The 23,168-nt window shown below is 42.0% G+C and overlaps 1 protein-coding gene across 6 annotated transcripts in view; it reads right to left on the reverse strand.

Moving 5' to 3' along the window:
• Positions 1 to 21,041, reverse strand: part of Zfp850 (zinc finger protein 850) — a 29,740-nt gene extending 8,699 nt beyond the window's left edge. The window contains exons 1-5 of one of the 6 annotated variants that reach the window (NM_001254951.1): positions 20,847 to 20,946; positions 19,167 to 19,281; positions 15,215 to 15,267; positions 14,145 to 14,271; positions 12,050 to 12,148 (exon numbers count right to left, since the gene is read on the reverse strand). In NM_001254951.1, coding sequence (NP_001241880.1) covers positions 12,050 to 12,148; positions 14,145 to 14,271; positions 15,215 to 15,247 — 259 coding nt within the window. In that variant the 5' untranslated portion in view covers positions 15,248 to 15,267; positions 19,167 to 19,281; positions 20,847 to 20,946. The other 5 variants (XM_030241930.1, XM_011250405.3, XM_011250404.3 and 2 more) reach the window with 5 other exon arrangements.
• Between the last annotated feature and the right edge of the window lie 2,127 nt (positions 21,042 to 23,168).

Here is a 23,168-nt window from a genome sequence, read left to right on the forward strand (position 1 = left end):
AGCACAACAAAGTAAGAGAAATCAAAAAACACTGCTCACTGATATCTCTCAACATCAATGGTCTCTATTGCCCAGTAAAAGGACACAGACCAACAGAATGGATTCAGAAAACCTGCTGCATCCAAGAAACAAACATTTACACCAAGAATAACATCATCTCCGGGCAAAAGGATAGAAAAAATATTCCATTTCTAAACAAATGGAATTGCTTGAGCAAGCTTGTATAGCCATTTAAATATCTGACAAAATATAGAGTTTAAACCAAAACTAATTAGAAATGATAAAGAAGGTCAACACATGATTATCAAAAACAAAACAAAACAAAACAAAACAAAAAAACAACAATCAAAACACCAACATACATGCACTGAACAGAAAGCACTCAAGTTTGTAAAAGAAACAATATTTCTGTTTAAATCACATATGTTAATGTAGTCTAGCATTAATAATAATGGGATACTATAATACCGCACTCTCACCAATAGACAGGTCAGCCAGACAAACTAAACAGAGAAATGCTGTCATTAACTGAAATTATAAACCAAATGACCCAACAGATATTTATAGAAGCTATCACCCAAACACAAGAGACTAGATCTTCTCAGCACCCCATCAACCTTTCTGCAAAATTAACCACATACTTCGACAAAAAGCAAGTCTCAAAAAACACAGAAAATTCAAATAACACCTTGAATTCTATCTACCACTATTGATTAAACAATAACAGAAAGCTTACAAACTCATGGAAAATGAACAACTTATTACTGAAGAAAACATGGGTCAGGAAAGAAATTAAGAAATTAAAAGTCGGGTTCCAGGACTCTGCCGAGAGTAGTCTGCAAGGTGAGAGTGTGGACTACAGAAGCTAACAGCTTCTGGGACAGGCAGGAGCCACAGAGCTTCTGAAGCAGCCCCCCTTTTGGGCTCCAGACATCTGAGCACATTCCCGGCCAGAGGAGAGATGTCCGCCCTACCCGAGAGGGCTTTGCAGGAGCACCTTGGGGAGCCATCTTGGTTCCCGGATCCCTCCGACACTAGTCTGTGCAGGTGAGAGTGTGTGGACTACAGAAGCTAACAGCATCTGTGACAGGCTGAAGCAACACAGCTTCTGGGACAGGTCCTGTTTTGGGCCTTCATCTTCAGCCAGGCGGGAGGTACGAACGCCAGATATCTGTGCATCTTCCCTGTAAGAGGAAAGCTTGCCTGCAGAGAGTGCTCTGACCACTGAAACTCAGAGGAGAGAGCTAGTCTCCCAGGTCTGCTGATAGAGGCTAACAGAATCACTAGAGGAACAATCTCTAACCAGAGACAACTATAACAACTAACTCCAGAGATTACCAGATGGCGAAAGGTAAACATAAGAATCTTACTAACAGAAACAAAGACCACCCACCATCATCAGAACCCAGCACTCCCACCTCGCCCAGTCCAGGGCACCCCAACACACCCGAAAAGATAGACCCAGATTTAAAAGCATATCTCATGATGATGGTAGAGGACATCAAGAAGGAATTTAATAACTCACTTAAAGAAATACAGAACACTGCTAAACAGGTAGAAGACCTTAAAGAGGAAGCACAAAAATCCCTTAAAGAATTGCAGGAAAACACGACCAAACAGGTGATGAAATTGAATAAAACCATCCAAGACCTAAAAAGGGAAGTAGACACAATAAAGAAAACCCAAAGTGAGGCAATGCTGGAGATAGAAACCCTAGGAAAGGAATCTGGAACCATAGATGCCAGCATCAGCAACAGAATACAGGAGATGGGAAGAGAGAATCTCAGGTGCAGAAGATTCCATAGAGAACATCGGCACAACAATCAAAGAAAATGGAAAATGCAAAAAGATCCTAACTCAAAACATCCAGGATATCCAGGACACAATGAGAAGACCAAGCCTATGGATAATAGGAGTAGATAAGAATGAAGATTTTCAACTCAAAGGGCCAACAAATATATTCAACAAAATTATTGAAGAAAAGTTCCCAAATCTAAAGAAAGAGATGCCCATGAACATACAAGAAGCCTACAGAACTCCAAATAGACTGGACCAGAAAAGAAATTCCTCCCAACACATAATCATCAGAACAACAAATGCACTAAATAAAGATAGAATATTAAAAGCAGTAAGGGAAAAAGGTCAAGTAACATATAAAGGCAGGCCTATCAGAATTACACCAGAATTTTCACCAGAGACTATGAAAGCCAAAAGAGCCTGGACAGATGTTATACAGACACTAAGAGAACACAAATTCCAGCCCAGGCTACTATACCCAGCCAAACTTTCAATTACCATAGATGGAGAAACCAAAGTATTTCATGACAAAACCAAATTCACACATTATCTTTCCACGAATCCAGCCCTTCAAAGGATAATAACAGATAAAAACCAATACAAGGACAGAAACCACGCCCTAGAAAAAGCAAGAAGATAATCCCTCAACAAACCTAAAAGAAGACAGCCACAAGAACAGAATGCCAACTTTAACAACAAAAATAACGGGAAGCACAATTACTTTTCCTTAATATCTCTTAATATCAATGGACTCAATTCCCCAATAAAAAGATATAGACTAACAAACTGGCTACACAAACAGGACCCAACATTTTGTGCCTACAGGAAACTCATCTCAGAGAAAAAGATAGACACTAACTCAGAATGAAAGGCTGGAAAACAATTTTCCAAGCAAATGGTCTGAAGAAACAAGCTGGAGTGGCCATTCTAGTATCTAATAAAATCGACTTCCAACCCAAAGTCATCAAAAAAGACAAGGAGCGGCACTTCATACTCATCAAAGGTAAAATCTTCCAAGAGAAACTGTCAATTCTGAATATTATGCTCCGAATACAAGGGCAGTCACATTCATTAAAGAAACTTTAGTAAAGCTCAAAGCACACATTGCATCTCACACAATAATAGTGGGAGACTTCAACACACCACTTTCACCAATGGACAGATCATGGAAACAGAAACTAAACAGGGACACAGTGAAACTAACAGAAGTTATGAAACAAATGGATCTAACAGATATCTACAGAATATTTTATCCTAAAACAAAAGGATATGCCTTCTTCTCAACACCTCATGGTACCTTCTCCAAAACTGACCACATAATTGGTCATAAAACAAGCCTCAAGAGATAAAAAAATATTGAAATGGTCCCATGCATCCTACCAGATCACCATGGACTAAGGCTGATCTTCAATAACAACATAAATAATAGAAAGCCAACATTCATGTGGAAACTGAACAACACTCTTCTCAATGATACCTTGGTCAAGGAAGGAATAAAGAAGGAAATTAAAGACTTTTTAAGAGTTTAATGAAAATGAAGTCACAACATACCCAAACTTATGGGACACAAGGAAAGCATTTCTAAGAGGAAAACTCATAGCTCTGAGTGCCTCCAAAAAGAAACTAGAGAGAGCACACATTAGCAGCTTGACAACACACCTAAAAGCTCTAGAACAAAAGGAAGCAAATTCACCCAAGAGGAGTAGACGGCAGGAAATAATCAAACTCAGGGGCGAAATCAACCAAGTGGAAACAAGAAGAACTATTCAAAGAATCAACCAAATGAGGAGCTGGTTATTTGAGAAAATCAACAAGATAGATAAACCCTTAGCCAGACTCACTAGAGGGCACAGGGACAGCATCCTAATTAACAGAATCAGAAATGAAAAGGGAGACATAACAACAGATCCTGAAGAAATCCAAAACTCCATCAGATCCTTCTACAAAAGCCTATAATCAACAAAACTGGAGAACCTGGATGAAATGGACATGTTTCTAGACAGATACCAGGTACCAAAGTTAAATCAGGATCAGGTTAATGATCTAAACGGTCTTCTATCCCCTAAAGAAATAGAAGCAGTCATTAATAGTCTCCCAACCAAAAAAAAAAAGCCCAGGACCAGATGGGTTTAGGGCAGAGTTCTATCAGACCTTCAAAGAAGATCTAACTATTCCACAAAACAGAAGCAGAATGTACTCTACCCAAAGCATTCTATGAAGCTACAATTACTCTGATACCTAAACCACAGAAAGACCCAACAAAGATAGAGAAATTCATACCAATTTCCCTTATGAATATCGATGCAAAAATACTCAATAAAATTCTCGATAACCGAATCCAAGAACACATCAAAACAATCATCCCTCCTGACCAAGTAGGATTCATTCCAGGGATGCAGGGATGGTTCAATATACAGAAATCCATCAACGTAATCCAGTATATAAACAAACTCAAAGACAAAAACCACATGATCATCTCGTTAGATGCTGAGAAAGCATTTGACAAAAGCCAACACCCATTCATGATAAAAGTCTTGGAAAGATCAGGAATTCAAGGCCCATACCTGAACATGATAAAAACAATCTACAGCAAACCAGTAACCAACACCAAAGTAAATGGTGGGAAGCTGGAAGCAATCCCACTAAAATCAGGGACTGGACAAGGCTGCCCACTTTCTCCCTACCTATTCAACATTGTACTTGAAGTCCTAGCCAGAGCAATTCGACAACAAAAGGAGATCAAGGGGATACAAATTGGAAAGGCAGAAGTCAAAATATCACTTTTTGCAGATGATATGATAGTATATGTAAGTGACCCTAAAAATTCCACCAGAGAACTCCTAAGCCTGATAAACAGCTTCAATGAAGTAGCTGGATATAAAATTAACTCAAACAAGTCAATGACCTTTCTCTACACAAAGGATAAACAGGCTGAGGAAGAAATTAGGGAAACAACACCCTTCTCAAGTCACAAATAATATAAAATACCTTGGCGTGGCTCTAACTAAGGAAGTGAAAGATCTGTATGATAAGAACTTCAAAACTCTAAAGAAAGAAATAAAAGAAGATCTCAGAAGATGGAAAGATCTCCCCTGCTCATGGATTGCCAGGATTAATATAGTAAAAATGGCTATCTTGCCAAAAGCAATCTACAGATTCAATGCAATCCCCATCAAAATTCCAACTCAATTCTTCAACGAATTGGAAAGGGCAATCTCCAAATTCATCTGGAATAACAAAAAACCTAGAATAGCAAAAACTCTTCTCAAGAATAAAGGAACCTCTGGTGGAATCACCATGCCTGACCTAAAGCTGTACTACAGAGCAATTGTGATAAAAACTGCATGGTACTGGTATAGCGACAGACAAGTAAACCAATGGAATACAATTGAAGACCCAGAAATGAACCCACACACCTATGGTCACTTGATCTTTGACAAGGGAGCAAAAACCATCCAGTGGAAAAAAGACAGCATTTTCAACAAATGGTGCTGGCACAACTGGTGGTTATCATATAGAAGAATGCGAATTGATCCATTCTTATCTCCTTGTACTAAGGACAAATCTAAGTGGATTAAGGAACTCCACATATAGCCAGAGACACTGAACCTTATAGAGGAGAAAGTAGGGAAAAGCCTCGAAGAGATGGGTACAGGGGAAAAATTTCTGAATAAAACAGTAATGGCTTATGCTGTAAGAAAGACAATCAACAAATGGAACCTCATAAAATTGCAAAGCTTCTGCAAGGCAAAAGACACCTTCAATAAGACAAAAAGGCCACCAACAGATTGGGAAAGGATCTTTACCTATCCTAAATCAGATAGGGGACTAATATCTAACATATATAAAGAACTCAAGAAGGTGGACTCCAGAAAATCAAATAACCCCATTAAAAAATGGGGCTCAGAGCTAAATAAAGAATTCTCACCTGAGGAATACCGAATGGCCGAGAAGCACCTGAAAAAAATGTTCAGCATCCTTAATCATCAGGGAAATGCAAATCAAAACAACCCTGAGATTCCACCTCACACCAGTCAGAATGGCTAAGATCAAAAATTCAGGTGACAGCAGATGCTGGTGAGGATGTGGAGAAAGAGGAACACTCCTCCATTGTTGGTGGAAATCAGTCTGGCGGTTCCTCAGAAAATTGGACATAGTACTACCAGAGGATCCTGCAATACCTCTCCTGGGCATATATCCAGAAGATGTTCCAACCAGTAAGAAGGACACATGCTCCACTATGTTCATAGCAGCCTTATTTATAATAGCCAGAAGCTGGAAAGAATCCAGATGCCCCTCAACAGAGGAATGGATACAGAAAATGGTACATTTACACAATGGAGTACTACTCAGCTATTAAAAAGAATGAATTTATGAAATCCCTAGGCAAATGGATGGACCTGGAGGGCATCATCCTGAGTGAGATAACCCAATCACAAAAGAACTCACATAATATGCACTCAGTGATAAGTGGATATTAGCCCAGAAACTTAGAATACCCAAGATATAAGATACAATTTGCTAAACGCATGAAACTGAAGAATAACGAAGACCAAAGTGTGGACACTTTACCCCATCTTAGAATTGGGAACAAAACACCCATGGAAGGAGTTACAGAGACAAAGTTTGGAGCTGAGATGAAAGGATGGACCATCTAGAGACTGCCATATCCGGGGATCCATCCCATAATCACCTTCCAAACGCTGACACCATTGCATACACTAGCAAAATTTTGCTGAAAGGACCCTGATATAGCTGTCTCTTGTGAGACTATGCCGGGGCCTAGCAAACACAGAAGTGGATGCTCACAGTCAGTTATTGAATGGATCACAGGTCCCCCAATGGAGGAGCTAGAGAATGTATCCAAGGAGCTAAAGGGTTCTGCAATCCTATAGGTGGAACAACAATATGAACTAACCAGTACCCCCCCGGAGCTTGTGTCTCTAGCTGCATATGAATCAGAAGATGGCCTAGTCGGCCATCAGTGGAAAGAGAGGTCCATTGGTCGTGCAAACTTTATATGCCTCAGCACAGGGGAACGCCAGGGCCAAGAAATGGGAGTGGGTGGGTGGGGGAGTGGGTGTGGGAGCTTGTGGGGGACTTTTGGGATAGCATTGGAAATGTAAATGAAATAAATACCCAATTCAAAAAAAAAAGAAATTCAAGCTGAAGAGATGTAAAATTGGTTCTGTATAATTGATAGTAGAAATGTGGACCCCTATATTTCTAACAGCTGCATTGCTTTGGAATGGCTGTGAAAGAGATCTAAATATAGATGTTTACTGAGGCTTGTAGTGTTGATTACTGGGCAAGTGTTTGGCCTCCTTGAACTAACTGTATTGTGATTGTGGAGTTAAAAAAATAAATTGGTTTATTCTGAAAAAAAAAAAAGAAAAAAAGAGAAACTAAAAGTCTAGCCGGGCGTGGTGGCGCACACCTTTAATCCCAGCACTGGGGAGGCAGAGGCAGGCGGATTTCTGAGTTCGAGGCCAGCCTGGTCTACAGAGTGAGTTCCAGGACAGCCAGGGCTACACAGAGAAACAAGAAACCCTGTCTCGGAAATCCAAAAAAAAAAAAAAAAAAAATTAAAAGTCTTTCTAGAATTAAATGAAAATGAAGACACAGCAAACCCAAACTTAGAGGACAAGATGACAATGGTTTTAAGAGGAAAGGTCATATAATTATGTACCAACTTAAAAAAGTTGGAAAGGATCTTATACTAGCTAGTCAACACTACACCTGAAAGTTCTAGAACAAAAAAAGACAAAGTTACACCCAAAAGGAGTAGATGGAACAAAAATAAAATAACTAAACTCGGGAACGAAATCAGTAAAACAGAAACAACAGTAAAACAACTCAAAGAATCAATAAACAAAGAGTTGGTTCATTGAGAAAATCAGTAAGACTGCCAAGCCATTAACCAAATTACCTCAAAGGCAGAGAGAAAAGATCCAAATAAGCAAAATAAAAGGTAAAAGGAGGACATAACCACAGACACCAAGGAAATCCACAGAATCATTAGGACGTAAGGAAAAACATGCACGCCACCAAATTAGAAAATCTAAAAGAAGTGGGTGATTTTTCAAATACAAACTACTTACCGAAGTTAAAACAAGACCAAATAAGCCATGTAACCAAACCTATAACTCCTACTAGTGAAATAGAATCCGGAATTTAAAATCTTCCAACAATAAAAAGTCCAAGGTCAAATGGTTTTAGCACAGAATTAGACTAGACTTTCAAAGCAGAGTTCATGACAATTCTACTCAAATTACTGTTCAAAACTGAAACAGAAGGAACATTACCTGTCTTAGGGTTTTATTGCTGTGAAGAGATACCATGAACAAGGCAATAGTTATATAGGCAAGCATTTAATTGGGGCTGACTTACAGTTTCCAAGGTTTAGCTAATTATCATCAAGGCAGGAAACATGGCAGCATGCAGGCAGACGTGGTGCTGGAGGAGTCAAGAGTTCTCAATTTGTTTGGAAGGCAGCCAGAAAGAGTCTCTGATTCTACACTGGGTGGAGCTTCACTACAGGAGAACTCAAAACCCACTTACACTGTGATACACTTCTTCCAACAAGGCTGGAACCTCATCCAATAAGGCCATACCTCCTAAGATAGGTCACTCTCTATGGCCAAGCATTGAAACACTTGAATCTATGGGGGCCAAACCTATTCAAAACACCATACTGCCCAATTCCTTTGATGAGGCCATAGGCACCCTGATAAACAAACCACATAAAGACTCAACAAAGAGAACTATAGACCAATTTCCTGATAAAAATAGAACATCTATGTAGTACAGTAGTAGTAGCAGTTCATTTGGTGGCAGTTCCATTCATGGAGTTCAAAGGGTAGTTTTTACTCAGACATTTGTACAGAGACAGCGTCCAGAGAGAAAACAAGTAGATACAGGTGAAGACAGAATGAGGCAGAGAATGAGAAGGAGCCAGAAGATTAGAACAGATTGCAAAAGTTAGTATGTGGCCAAGCAGAGCAATTCAGTGAGAAGCCAAGAGATGATAGATTCAGTCAGCTTAGGGAGGAGTTTGAGCCACAACAGCTGAGTTGAACCAGCCAGCCAGAGTTCAGAAAGAGTTAGAAAGGGTAAGTATATTCAGCAGTAAGGCTCCTAGGCGACAATTATGTCTGACAAAGAATCACAAGCATGGAATTGTCACAAAACCAGACTTGTTGGTCAAGGGAAGTTAATTGAAGACCCAGACATAAGCCCTTCAAAAAGCATCTTCAAAAAATGGGGCCAGTCAAAAAGTACAGGAGCGTGTACAAGAATGCAAAAAGATCCACGCTTATCACCCTGCACAGAACTTGACTCCAAATGGACCAAAGATCTCAACATGAAACCAGATACACGTAGAAGAAAAATGTAAAGTAGACTTGAACTCATCAGCACAGGAAAAGACTGAACAGAATAAATACCATTAGCACAGCTACAGAGATCAATAATTAATAAGCATGGCTTTATAAAACTGAAGAACTTCTGTACAGTAAAGGACACTGTCATTCAGACACGATGGCAACCTACAGATTAGGAAAAGATTTCACCAACTACACATCCCATATAGGGCTTATATCCAAATTGTATAAAGATCTTAGAAAACTAGGTATCAAGAAAGCAAACCAACTAAAAAGTGGGATACTGACCTAAACAGAGAATTCTCAAAAGAGGAAACTCAAATGGCTGAGGCACACTTAAGGAAATGTTCAACATCTTTAGCCAACAGGGAAAACTGCAAATCAAAACTACTTTGAGCTTTTATCCTGTTCCCATCAGAAAGGCTAAGATCATTAAACAAGTGACCGACCACTCATGCTGACAAGCTTGTGGAATAAAGGGAACGCTCGTCCACTGATGCTGTGTGTGTGAACTTGTACAGCTACTATGAAAATCTATGTGGTGATTCCTCAGAGAGGTGAGAATTGCTCTATCTCAAGATCCAGCTCTATCACTCTTGGGCATATGTCCAACAGATGTGGCATCCTAACACACTGACACTTGCTCAGTCATGTTTGCTGCTGCTTTATGCACAACACTCAGAAATTGGAAACAACCTAGGTGTCTATCAATAGAAGTATGGAAAATGAAAATACAAAATGGAGTATTCCTCAACTGTTGAAAAAGATGAAATTATGAAATGTTCAGGTAAGTACTGGATGGAACTAAAAAAATCATTCTAAGTGAGGTATCATAGATTCAGAAAAGACAAAAATGGTATGTATTCACTTATATGATAAAATAGCAGTTAAATTAATGATAACCAAGCTATAGTCCATAGAACTACAGAGGTTAGATATAGAGTAAAAAACTGGGGGAACAGAGCTTTTATTTGAAAAGGCAAATAGAATATATAGTTATGGATAGATGGGGGTGGGGCTAGAATGGGAGGATGAGTTGGAGAGGGAGAGAAACATGAGGAGAAGTAGATAAAGGTATGGATCATTTGAGAAGTAGTATGGATATCTAACACGGTAGAAACTTCCAAAAGTATACACATATATGAGGGCTATCTAAATGAAATGGCCAAATACTGGAGGAGACAAGAGTCCCAACTGATTATCTCTTGTCCCCTAATAGAGCTTACAGTCCCAGGGCTGGGTTACATACATCTAATTGAGTTGTGGGCCAAAGGGGCTCCATGCAAAACGACAAACAACTCAGGCTGCTGCCACAGCTGATGGCAAAGCTGGCGGGAGTAGCTGGTTAATGTAAGATTTTATTTAAGGTCCACTCCCTAAGATGCTACCCATTCCTGATAGATAAAAGCTCAGTCACCAAGAACCTGAAAGTAGACAGGCTCCTAGGGTTAAACCAAAGATTCTGCTCTAAAACTGTTCTAACACAAAACCAAAAACAAAAATGCAGCAATAAAATGAGTCCTAAAGACATTCTGCTGTACTTATAGATCAGCCATTTTCATGTTCAGCCATTATCAGAGACACTTCCTTCTACAGGTACTGGGAATGGATACAGAGGTCCCCAGCCAGACACTATGTAGACAATTAGAGACCTTGGGACACTCAGCCATAAAAGGGATGTATCCTTCAACCCCCTCCCCATAGCACTCAGGGACACCAAGAAAACAAGGTCCTCTAAATAAGCGTGATCAAAGCCCACGTGACGTCACAGACACTGAGATACTGGTATCGCAGGGCCTGCGCTCCCCAGTCTGCGCCACGACCTTTGCCTGTGAATTTATTATGGCTTCCAAGTTAGCGTTTTTTATGGGATTTGTGAGGACACAGACAAGTGGGTCAGTATCTTTTGCTTTTTCCTGGGCTATTTCCTTTTTGTTTGTTTTGTCCAATTCCAATGTGTTAGTTTTGTTTTAGCTTATTTTATTTTATTACATTATTATTATCCCTTAGAAGTCTGTTTTCGAAGGAGAGGTAGAAAGGGAGTGGATGCAGAGGGGAGGAGACATGAGAAGGAACTGGGAGTTCTACAGTGAGCCTTTAATCCCAGCACTTGGGAGGCAGAGGCAGGCCAATTTCTGAGTTTGAGGCCAGCCTGGTCTACAGAGTGAGTTCCAGGACAGCCAGGGCTACACAGAGAAACCCTGTCTCAAAAAAAAAAAACCCAAAATAAATAAATAAATAAAAATTAAAAAAGAGAGAGAACTTCTGACGATCATTTGAGATGGTCATTTTATTAGTATGAGAGTAACAAGCTTGTTTACATTAACTACGACTGATGGAAGACAAAATAATAGCCTACAAAGGGATGCACTGAATACTTCGTATCAAGTGTACATCACTAACTTACCATCAAAGTTTAAGTGTCTAAACATGGAGTTGTAGACATAAACACAGCACATAGGACAAATGCTGTCAATGTTCATTTAGAGAACAACATTTTGTTTTTCGTCTGTTTAATGTGGGAACAATGCTTATTGTTGCTGTTATTTCATCAGGTTTTGTTTGTTAATGATCCAGTTATCTTCATTTTATATGTTTCTGTGAGTATATGTATGTAAACATACCATTTCTAGGCCTGGTCTCCAAGGAAGCAGCATCAGACCCTTTGGAATTGGATTGTAGCAGCTTGCAAAACTGCATGTGGGTGTTGGAAACTGAGTGGGTATTGGGAGCCAAGCCTGGGTACTCTGTAAGAGCAGGAAGTACTCTTAAACACTAAACCGTTGCTCCCATCCTGCTATACTCACATAGAGCCTCTCTGACCACATCTGTGCCTGGCAGGGCTGCAGGCTCACCTCACTCTTACTCACCTGGGCTCAACCTGTCTGTTTCTTCCTTCACAGCCATCCAGAGCTCTTTCTCCTGCTCTAGTAAGACGATCAGATCTGGCTTGGAAATGCAACTTCCCACTTAAAAGAAAGACAGAAATGACACATAGTATAGACATTATTATTATTATTATTATTATTATTATTATTATATTTTATTTGGAGATTCAGTCTAATTATCCCAGGATGTCCTGGAACCTGATACGAAAACAAGGCTGGCCTGAACTTACTTGATCTGCCTGCATCTGCCTCCCAAATGCTGAGACAAAAGCTGTGTGCCACCATGCTCTGCCTGTCCAGATTTTTAAAATACAGACTTATTATAAAAGTCTATACAGTAGGTGGGGGAATGAGCCAGGCCCTCTGGGCTGCAATGCAAGATCCTTGTCTCTAAAAAAAAAAAAAAAAAAAAAAAAATAAAAAATTCTAAAAGCCAAAATAATGCTGAGGAAAGACTTCAGAGAAGAAACAAACTGAGCAAGAAACCACCTATTTCAATTAAGGTTTTAATCTCCTTTAACTACAGCAGAGGCTTGTCACTTAAGAGGAAAGCAGAACTGAGTGGTGAGAACATGAACCCACAGGCTATATTGTCTAGTGTAGACCCCATCTCTGCAGCTCACTACTAATGACATTCATTTAGGCGAGTCCCATAGGGTTCTATGCTCAATTTTCCATCTAAAAACTGGGCATGGTGGCGCGCACACAGAGTCACAACACTTGAAAAGTGAAAGCAGGCAGAGGAGAAGTTCAAGGCTGGGTTTACTTTCTTAGCATGTCCAAAGCAAGCCTGTACTATGTGAGACATGGTCTCAACAAAAGCAATTAATAATAACAATTAACAATAATAAGTAGTAGTAGTATTTAGGAGTCGTTTATGAGTAGGGCCAATATTAAGATTAAATACTACTTCAAATATTTGAATAGTGTCTGATCTCTATGAAAACAAAGTCACTGTTTTTTTCAATTTCCATTTATTTACTTAGTGATGCGGTGAGCATCCTGGGGAAATTGTCTCTGCTGACCTGCATCCCCAGCCATGGGAACTGCTCTCATCATCGTTATGATGCTGCCTTCCTTCACATTCACGCCTCATCCTTACAGACTTGCTCACTGAGAGAGACAAACCTCACACCCTAAAACGTCCACTACAAAGCAGGTAAAGAGATAAATAAAGAGATAAATTCATAAGCAGAATCTTGAGCTAGAGAGGAAACAGAATGTGTCCACTTCTGCTCTGAGTCAACTCTACTGATTCATTACTAAGTAAACCATAATGGCTCTTGTATTTAGTTGTGCATGTCCAGGTGTGCATGTAAGTATGCGTGCATGCATGTCTGGATAGTGCAGAGATGAATGTCAGGTGTCTTTGTTGATTGTTGTCCACTTTAGTATCTGAGGCAGGGTCTCTCCCTGAACCTAGAGCTCACTGAGAGGACCAACAAGGGGTGGGAAAGCAGGGGCTTAATGAAGCTCCTATTCGGGACCAAAGAAATCTCAAACTATTGCTTTGGGAAGAAGGAGGAACTCAGCTATCGCTTTTGGGTTCTATTAACTAAATTTTATTTTATGTGTATATGAGTGTATGTATGTATGTATGTATGTATGTATGAGCACCAAATGTGTGTATGACCATGGAGGTCAGAAGAGGGCATTAATTAGATCCCCAGGAACTGGAGTTACACATAGTTGTGAGCCCATCTGCGGTGCTGAGAATTGAATTGAACCTGGATCATCTGCAAGAACTTCTAGTTCTCTTAACCACTAAGCTACCTCTCGAGCCCAAGATTCTATTTATGAATTTATCTCTTTATTTATTTTATTTGTGTGCCTTGTTTTGTTTGAAACAAGGCCTCACCCTGTAGACTAGGCTAGCCTGGAACTCAGGAAGGATCTGAGAGTGATGTTGCACTCACAGCAATCTTCCTGCCTCAGCCTTCTCAGAGAAGCAATGACAGGAGTCGGCCTCCATCCCAGCTTCAGCTACCACTGGAAAGATGGCACTGTCCTTTAATTCAGAGTGAGGAAAGCCCACAGTGTAGAGGACACATCCCCCATTCATGGGGCACAGGCTTACCCACTGCAATGAGGTTGCTGTAGGTCTCCAACATTATGTCCCTGTATAAGACCTTCTGAGTAGCATCCAGGCAGGCCCACTCTTCCTGAGAGAAGTCAACAGCCACATCCCTAAATGTCACTGACCCCTGAAAGAGCAAACACAAGGAGAGTGAAACTGGGGAAGCTTTCAAGATGGAAACCAGAAGGGAAAGGACTCAAGCGTGGGAAGGGAGCCATAAGGAAATGCTCAAGGCACCTGACTGCACGAGCCCCCCATAAACGACGACTGTGCCCACCTACATAGTCAACAACTGTGCCTCTCCACTCCACCCACATCCCTCAGGCTATACCCACAGAAGGGAAATGTCACCTGGGGTCAGGGTAAATTACATAAGGAATGCTGTGAGTCCTTGAGTTTATCATACTATCACATGATGTCATTAAGACTTTTTGTCATGAGAATGATTTTATACACTATGTAAGAGTCCACATTATGTGCATATTATGTTTAACCTATTGTACCATTAAAAAAGAAAAATCAAAAAACTTTCCAGGTGACAATGTGTCTCAGGTCTTCCCTAACTCTAGAGACTGCAATCCCCTCCCTTTCACAGCCTGGATGACCCTTCCCTCTGATACCTCAACTCTCTCCCTCCTAAAGCCTCCTCAAGCAGGTCACCTCATCACACACCCACAGGGGACATTCATCCACACATACTGGGTCATCAGTCTGACAACACAGCAGATGCCAATCAGGTTTCCCAGGGCACTCAATGAGACCATCCCCTCAAAGCTCTGAAGCCCCCAAGGCCCCTGTTTCCCCGTGGGACTGACACCTCCACTGCAGGGACAGTCCTCCCTGAGCACAGACCAAGCAGAGAGCACACGTGGAGGAACGCATTCAAAGTCAACCGCAGTGCCAGCTGGGAAGAGGCACAGACAGGAAGTGCTCAGACCTGCCAGCCCTCACTGGAAAGGGGCAGACTGGGCTGGGGGAATCCGGATCCTTGGGAAGCTTCAAGAGGGAAAGAGGGCAGGAGTCACCTAACCTGAAGGTCACCCTATGTCAAAGAGAGAAAAACAACTTACACAGACCATGTCTTGAGAATTAGAGCTGGCCATTCTTCTTCAGGTTTCCTCCCCTGGGGGACAAAAAGAAAGCCATTCACTGCATTGTGACTTGATGCTCCCAGACCGACTTCTGTCACTGTGTTGTCATCGACTACATTTATTTCTCAAGCCTCCCCACTCACTCTCTCCCCTCCTACCGTTCACAGTGCTTCCAGACCTGAGGGTCCCTGCCCCCAGCTGGCTTCAACTGATAATAAAGAATTGCTGTACAGCCCACCACTGGGCAGGGAGATGGAGCAGGACTTTTAAATTGCGTGGGAAAGGGACCAAGAGAACTTGTGTGCACATGTGCGTGCGTGTGCATGCATGCTTCATTCTCAAATGCAGAGAGCTCTTGGGCAGGTGCATCACATGGGACCCACTGAGAGCCAAAAAAGTTTAACTAATTTGCTGCTATACTGTAGTATCTTCTTTGATCTATGATTACAGCGTAGATTGTATCAACTAAGCTATAAGTCTTAATGAAGACAATTAGCTGTAAAACATCCTGCCACAGGAGGCGAGTATGATCTGTTTCTCTCTTTCCATATTATGGGAGATTTTGAACAAAACATTACTAAATTTGTTCAGGTGTCCTAGGTCTTTTGATCCTAGAACTGGGTTTCTCAACCTCCGCCCGGCTGACACAACTGTGCTGTCTTGGGCTGTGTGAGGACCATCTTGGGCTCTGTACTGCACTCAGCAGCACTGACCCTCTACTCTCAAGCTCTGAGCAGCACAGTCAGTTTTCAGATCAGGGACAAGGGGCCGAGGTGCGTATTTTACCAAAACAGATTAGGTCTCCAGGTTCTCCCAGCATCCCTCAGTCTCTAGCTGGCATGTCCTGCCCTGCCCCCACAGGGTCTTCCCTTATGTAATCCAGGTATTTTGGGTCTCTCCGGTTCCCTTTCCTTCTCGCTCTCTCCCCTTTCTACTCCACTCTTTCTCCCTTCCTCTCTTCTCCATCCCCTCTCCCTCAGTGTGGCAATTTCTCTAGCCTTGGTCCTTGGGGCCAGTGAATTCACTGGAGGACAGCTTCCCAATAAACCTGCATGTGTGTGTGTGTGTGTGTGTGTGTGTACATATACACATACATATACAGACACAGGTGTAGATGTAGATATAGATAAAAATCTGGCTTGAATTGGCTCATTTCACTGGCAGAGAAATAACTCATCACACACAACCCTCAGATCTCCCTATCTTTGCCCCAGGGAGCAGCCATCACCAAATGGGGACCTAGTGCTCTGGCCAACAGGTCTAAACCTTAGTACACTTTGTTATCGTTTGTTTTTGAGACGGCCTCTTCTATATCTCAGGCTGGCCCTGAACTCCTAAAGCTCCTTCCTCCATCTCCTATGCTGAGATTACAGCCATGGATCTCCACACCCAACTTTCAAGTACACATCTGTGATGGTTAGTATATGCTCAGCCCAGGGAGTGGCACAATTAGGAAGTGTAGCCGTAGGAGAAGGTATATCACTGTGGGTGTGGGCTTTAAGACCCTCCTCCTAGCTGTCTGGAAGTCAGTGTTCTCCTAGCAGCCTTCAGATGAAGATGTAGAACTCTCAGCTCCTCCTGCACCCTGCCTGCCTGGGCACGGTCATACTCCCATCTTAATCATACTCTGAATCTCTGAACCTGTAAGCCAGCCCCAACTAAATGTTGTTCTTTATAAGAGTTGCCTTGGTCATGGTGTCTGTTCACAGCAGTAAAACCCTAAGACAACATCTGATAATCTTTTTTTTTTAAGATTTATTTATTTATTATATGTAAGTACACTGTAGCTGTCTTCAGACACTCCAGAAGAGGGCATCAGATCTTGTTACAGATGGTTGTCAGCCACCATGTGGTTGCTGGGATTTGAACTCCAGACCTTCGGAAGAGCAGTCGGGTGCTCTTACCCACTGAGCCATCTCACCAGCCCCAACATCTGATAATCTTATGAAATCATACTTTTGTCTCCCCACAAGATTCATAAACAAACTTCTTTCCTTATCCTTCCTTCCCTCTGCATATACCAAGCTAGCCAGCCTGCCAGGGATTCTCTTGTTTCCACCCCCATCTTGCCATCTGGCACTGCACAGTTCCATTCTTGCATGCACTGCACCCACTGAGCCATCGCCACAGCCCCTATCTTTATATTTCTGTGATAGTTTTAGTGTAACCTCATGACACTTATAACTGTTTATGCTTCATAAAGTTGGTGACTGACAAAGTTGGCCAGAGATAAAAGCCCAGGAGGGTCTGCTGGATGTGGCAGCATGGGTCTATAATTCCAGCCCTGGGAAGTTGATGTAGGAGGCTTGCTCAGAGACTCGGGCCAGCCTGGCCTATGTGGAGCTGCAATCAGTTGTTCTGGTCAGACTCAGTTTTAACATTCAGTACAATGACATTGGACCTTCAGAGGCACCACAGGTGTAAGTCCACTCAAAACAGATTACAATTTGCAAACTGAAGCTACTAGAAAAATATAGTCTCCATGACACTGGATATTTTTGGTATTACTCTAAAAACATAAGTAACAAAACCAAATGGGCAAATGGGGTTTACACCAAACTAAAAACCTTTACACTGTGTTAGTTAGGGTTTCTAGTGCTGGGAAGAGACACCATGACTACAGCAACTCTTATAAAGGAAAACATTTAATCAGAGCTGGCTTACAGTTTCAGAGGTTCAGTCCATTATCATCATGTAAAAAGCATGGCAACATGCAGGAAGACCTGGTGCTGGAGAAGGCATAACTTGAGCATAGGAGACCTCAAAGTCCACCCCCACAGTGACATATTTCCTCCAGAAAGGTGACACCTATTCCAACAAGGTCACACAACTCATAATAGTGCCATTCCCTGTGGGTTTTGGAGGCCAATTACATTCAAAATACCACACACAGCAAAGGAAACAATCAACAGAGTAGAGGAATAGACTAGACTATAAGAGAGAATAATTGCAAACTGTACATCCGACAAGGTGTTAACATCTAAACTGCACAGCAACTTTATAAGGAATGCAGACAAGTCAGTGGCAAGGAAACTTCCTATTCAAAAAAAGGAAAACCAGAAAAAGCTATTTCCCCAAATGGAACATCAATATGGCCTATTAATAGGACATGAGGGATGGAGAGATGGCTCAGTGGTTAAAAGCACTGACTGCTCTTCGAAGGTCCTGAGTTCAAATACCAGCAACCATGTGGTGGCTCACAACCATCTATAATGAGATCTGACAGCCTCTTCTGGTGCAACTTAAGACAGCTCCAGTGTACTTGATATAATAATAAATAAATCTTTAGGCCAGAGCGAGCAGAGATCCTGAATTCAAATTCCCAGCAACCACATGATAGCTCACAACCATCAGTTCAACTACAGTGTACTTATATACATAAAATACATAAGTAAATCTTTTTAAGAAAATAGGACATGAAAAATTAGCATCTCGGTGATAGCCACTGAAATCACAAGGAAAGGAACAAATGGCTGGGTATCACTCCACTGTGTCCATGAACCTCAATCCAGATGTGTCTGCTCATTTCTTGGTGGGGCTGCATATCACAGCTGCATAAATGATGCTGAATTGAAAGCAGGAGTGTAAATGTCTCCGGAGGGTACCGGTTTTATTTCTGTTGTGTGACTACTCTGTAGTGGGATTGCTGTATCACATACCAGTTCTAGTTGTAATTGAGAATCCGCCATATTGTTTTCTACAATGACAGCATTAATTTACACTCCCTCCACAATGCGTTCTTTCTCTACATGAATGAAAACTTTTTTTAAAAAAAATTATTTATTTTATATTTCTGAGTATTTTCCATCTGTATGCGCACCAGTAGATCCTATACCTCTGGTCTCTGAGCTGTGCTCATGTACACATAACCGCACACACATAATTTAAAATTGAAATAATTAATCTTGAGACAAAACACCCACAATCTTACTTGTGTAGAATCTGAAGCTGTTTTCTCATAGAACCAAGTAGGATGCTGGGTACTGGGGTTTGAGTGGCTGAGGCCGGATGTGCAGCATCATGGTTGACAGTGGGAGGCGTAGGTCCTTAAGTGAGTTCAGAAGATGTTGATTAAACATCACAAAATCTCACCTACATAACAAAAGTTCACCTGATATATCATGTAAAAACGGTGACAATTAATGGGTTTGAGTAGACGCTAGCATATTCTCTACAAAAGTGTGACCGATTTAGTCATCCCAAAGTATAGAAAAACTTCAAAATATTATGCTATGCACAATATGAACATTTTTATCTGAAAAGTTTTAAAAAAATATGTTCTGCATTAGCACATTCATTTTCCTGTCCTTGTTTTTAAAACAGCATCTCACTGTGTGGCCCAGCTAGCCTAGACCTTGCTATGTGGACCAAGCTGACCCTGAACTCACAGTGATCCTCCTGCTTCTGCCTCTGAGATTAAATGTATACCACGAAGCCTAGCTTTTCTTTTTAAGTCACTTTCTTAAACATCCACCAGCAATCGCATTGTTTCTCACACTCCCTTGTCCTGCTGAACACTGAGTGGAATGAACCCAAGATGGCCTCACAGAGAACAACTAAAGCACACCAGGCCCTTAGGATATGGCGGCACTGCACTAACAGGCTTCACCACAGGCATCCTACGGTTCCTGACAGGCCTGGAGAGCCTGAGGGGACAGAACCAAGATTCCAACCCGATACCACAGATCCACACTCCACGATCAATCATGGCATTGCTCATCTGGATCTGGCCAACGTTACCCATTACACACACACACACACACACACACACACACACACACACACACTCAGAAAATCACTAGCTTTCAAAGATGCCAAATTCAGTGCTATCACTTTCCCACTGCCATAATCCTCACAGTGAACACATCATCTATCCCCGACATTCCTGGCCTGCTTTGAAAACAAGGCCTGTAAGGATCAAAGGATCGCATCTGATATGCGATGCCATCCAAATAGAAATCGATTTATAAAATCAGAGTTTGAGAGACCTAACGATAACCTCTGGAGGTTTCTACCTAGAACATCTTAGGAAAAGGGTGATTGTAGAGAAGAAAAGGCGGGGTTCATTGAAATGATAAGGTGAAGTGGAAAGGGAAGGGACAACGTTATGGGCCCCAGAGGTGAAGGTATCAATTTTCACGTTCCTCCTTCATTTACTGATAATTCCACGAGATCTCAGACTATATCCGAGAGCATCCTCACCGAGCATTTTCCTTCACGTCCCTCAACACTCTCATGGCTACAGCTCTGAGAAACTTCGGGTATTCAACCCAGAGCAGCCCTCCTAAGCGACCCTCGGAGGCACTTCCGGCCTTAAAAGCACCTCCCAAGCTCGTGTGTACCTCAGGGAAAGCTTCCCTTCAGACTCCGCACCTGACTTCTCCTTAGTGATGCTTAGCCCTCTGCTCCAACCCCTGTGGCCTTGAAAGAAAATGATAAGCACAGTGACACAGATGAGCAGAGAGCTCAAGGTGTGTATACACAGAGAGACGCGCGCGAGCGCGCGCCCACCCACCCACACAAACACACGCTCACACACGCTCACACACGCCCGTACGCGTCAACATCTCCATTCACCCTACACCAGCGCCCACACCGATACCCAGCCCACCTTACTCTGTGGAGACCGAAGCCAACCAGCAATTTCTTTGGACCAGAAAGATCAGACCTTCCGTGTTGGTGGCACCGGGATGCCAAAGACCCTTGGCGGCGTCCGGAGCTATGTGGAGCCTTCAAGAAGCCCGGCGTTTCCGAAAGGTCCCAGCATGCAACTTAGCCCGGCCCATCCGGGAACTGGGCCCAGTGGCTTGTGGGAGTTCCCACGGTGGGGGGGCAGGGGGCTCCCCATGCTTCGAGGGGAGGCTGCCTCCTGGGATCAAAACGGAGTTTGGTGTTCTGTGTCTACCTGATTTTCCCTCCTGTGGCGTGGACGGACGAGCGGAAATTTTAAAATTTAGAATAGGAAGTAGATCAGATCGGGACGGACGCTTTGCCTGAGTCCCACTCAGTGGGATTCCACTACGCTGTGCTCTGCTAGGGACTATGGTAAATTTGAAAAGACCGAACTAAAGAATTGGTTGGTTTCTAAAGTTGGGTAGTTTATATTAACGATTTCAAAGAGCCAGATATTCTGGACCCTTCCAGGGTTCGGTGTCCCTGTTGACTAGATAGAAAAAATTGAGTGACGACTACATCTGTATGTATCACCAGAACTGTGTTCAATAGGCAGTCATTTACCTCCTGTTGGAGGATGAATGACTAGCACGCGTTAAGTGTCCTAAAAAACAAAAAACTAAAAAACAAACAAAACACAAACCCAAAACATAGGCCTCTTTTTTATAGGATAGACACATTTATTGTAACTTGACACTATGGAACTTTCGAAACCACTTTTGTTTTTTCTCATGTTATACAAAGAACTTTTTCCAAACATGATAGAAAGAAATTGTGAAAAGGCTAAACAATCCTAGTAATAAAACTAATTGCATTAAATGTACTGTAAATTATGTAAATGCTAAAGTATAGGTGCCACATTAATTTGCAGATAAGTGTTAACTACAGAAAATGTGTTAAATATTCTAGCCGATTCAAAGTGACCATCCTCACAATAGTATTAAAAAAAAAAAAGACTTAAGTCAACTTTAAAATGGAGGCAGTTCTGGGGGCAAAGAGCATCGCCAGTACTAACAGCAATAACAGAGACAGCAAGTCATCAAGTGAAAATATCCTTGGCTGGGCGTGGTAGCACATGCATGTGACCCCAGCAATGAGGAGACACAGCCAGTGAATGTCTATGAGATGAGGCCACCAAGGACTATTTAGTGAAGACCTGTCTAAAAAACTAAAATAAACAGTATGCGTGTAATACCACACCTTCAAAACATGAGGGGAAACGTCCAATAGAGAAATAAGGAGAAACAGCCAAATCCAGCATTGCATACAAAAGTTTTCAGTCTCAATAACTGATAGAAGGAATCCAGAAAAGCAACAGGGCATAGATGATTTAGACAGCATCATCAGCTATGAATGCAGACAGAATAAAAATCAAGACAATTAAACTTTAATGGAATCAGGGGGCCTTGAAGGGAGGGTGTTCTTGTATACACACTCCTGGCAGAAATGCCCGTTACCTGGAGATGCTTCTGTTTAAAGCTTCCCTTTTTATGCTTTTTTTTTTTTTTTCGGGGGAAGGGGAAAGCCAATACCTTATATATTTTGTACTGCACTTTTAAAAATGAAAGACTCCATCTATTTTAAGGTATTCCTTAAAGGTGACCATAGGCATGTGTTGAGAAATCCCCTTCCTGATGGATCCTCTCTTCACACCCATCCTCTTCTACATCTATCCTGTGAGTGAGCCGCCCCTCTCCACAATGAACATGGATTTCCATACTTCTGCCATGTTCTTACATGGGTTTTGTGTGTGTGTGTGTGTGTGTGTGTGTGTGTGTGTGTGTGTGTGTGTGGTTGCCTGGTTTAGGTTTCAGTTGGTTGGGTTCAGTTCTTTTTGAGACAAAATTTCTCTGTTTTTCCTTGGTTGTCCCAGAACTCTCTCTGTAGACCAAGCTGGACTTGAACACAGAGATCTGCCTGCCTCTGCCTCCCAAGTATCTGGTTACTACAGCAGCACTGTGGGTGTTCCCTGGTCTGCTCATGACAATGGATGAAGGACCCTCTGGGTAGCACTCGGATTTCACACCCTTGGCTGGATCAGCAGGGCAGCTACAGAGCCACGTCTCTGGGGGAACCATGCACCCACAACCACTACACAGACAGTGCTGCCACAGTTGCACTGGATGCTGCAGTAAGCATCTTGGATGAGTCTGTTCAGGGCCTTCGTCCCATTAAACCCACAGGAGCTGCTGAGCTTGAGATGAGCAGTGCAGAAGGCTCACCAGACCAAATCCAAATGGAGTCTCTCATTCCATGTGAG

The sequence above is a fragment of the Mus musculus genome, chromosome 7 (assembly GCF_000001635.26).
Source record: "Mus musculus strain C57BL/6J chromosome 7, GRCm38.p6 C57BL/6J".
NCBI lineage: Eukaryota > Metazoa > Chordata > Mammalia > Rodentia > Muridae > Mus > Mus musculus.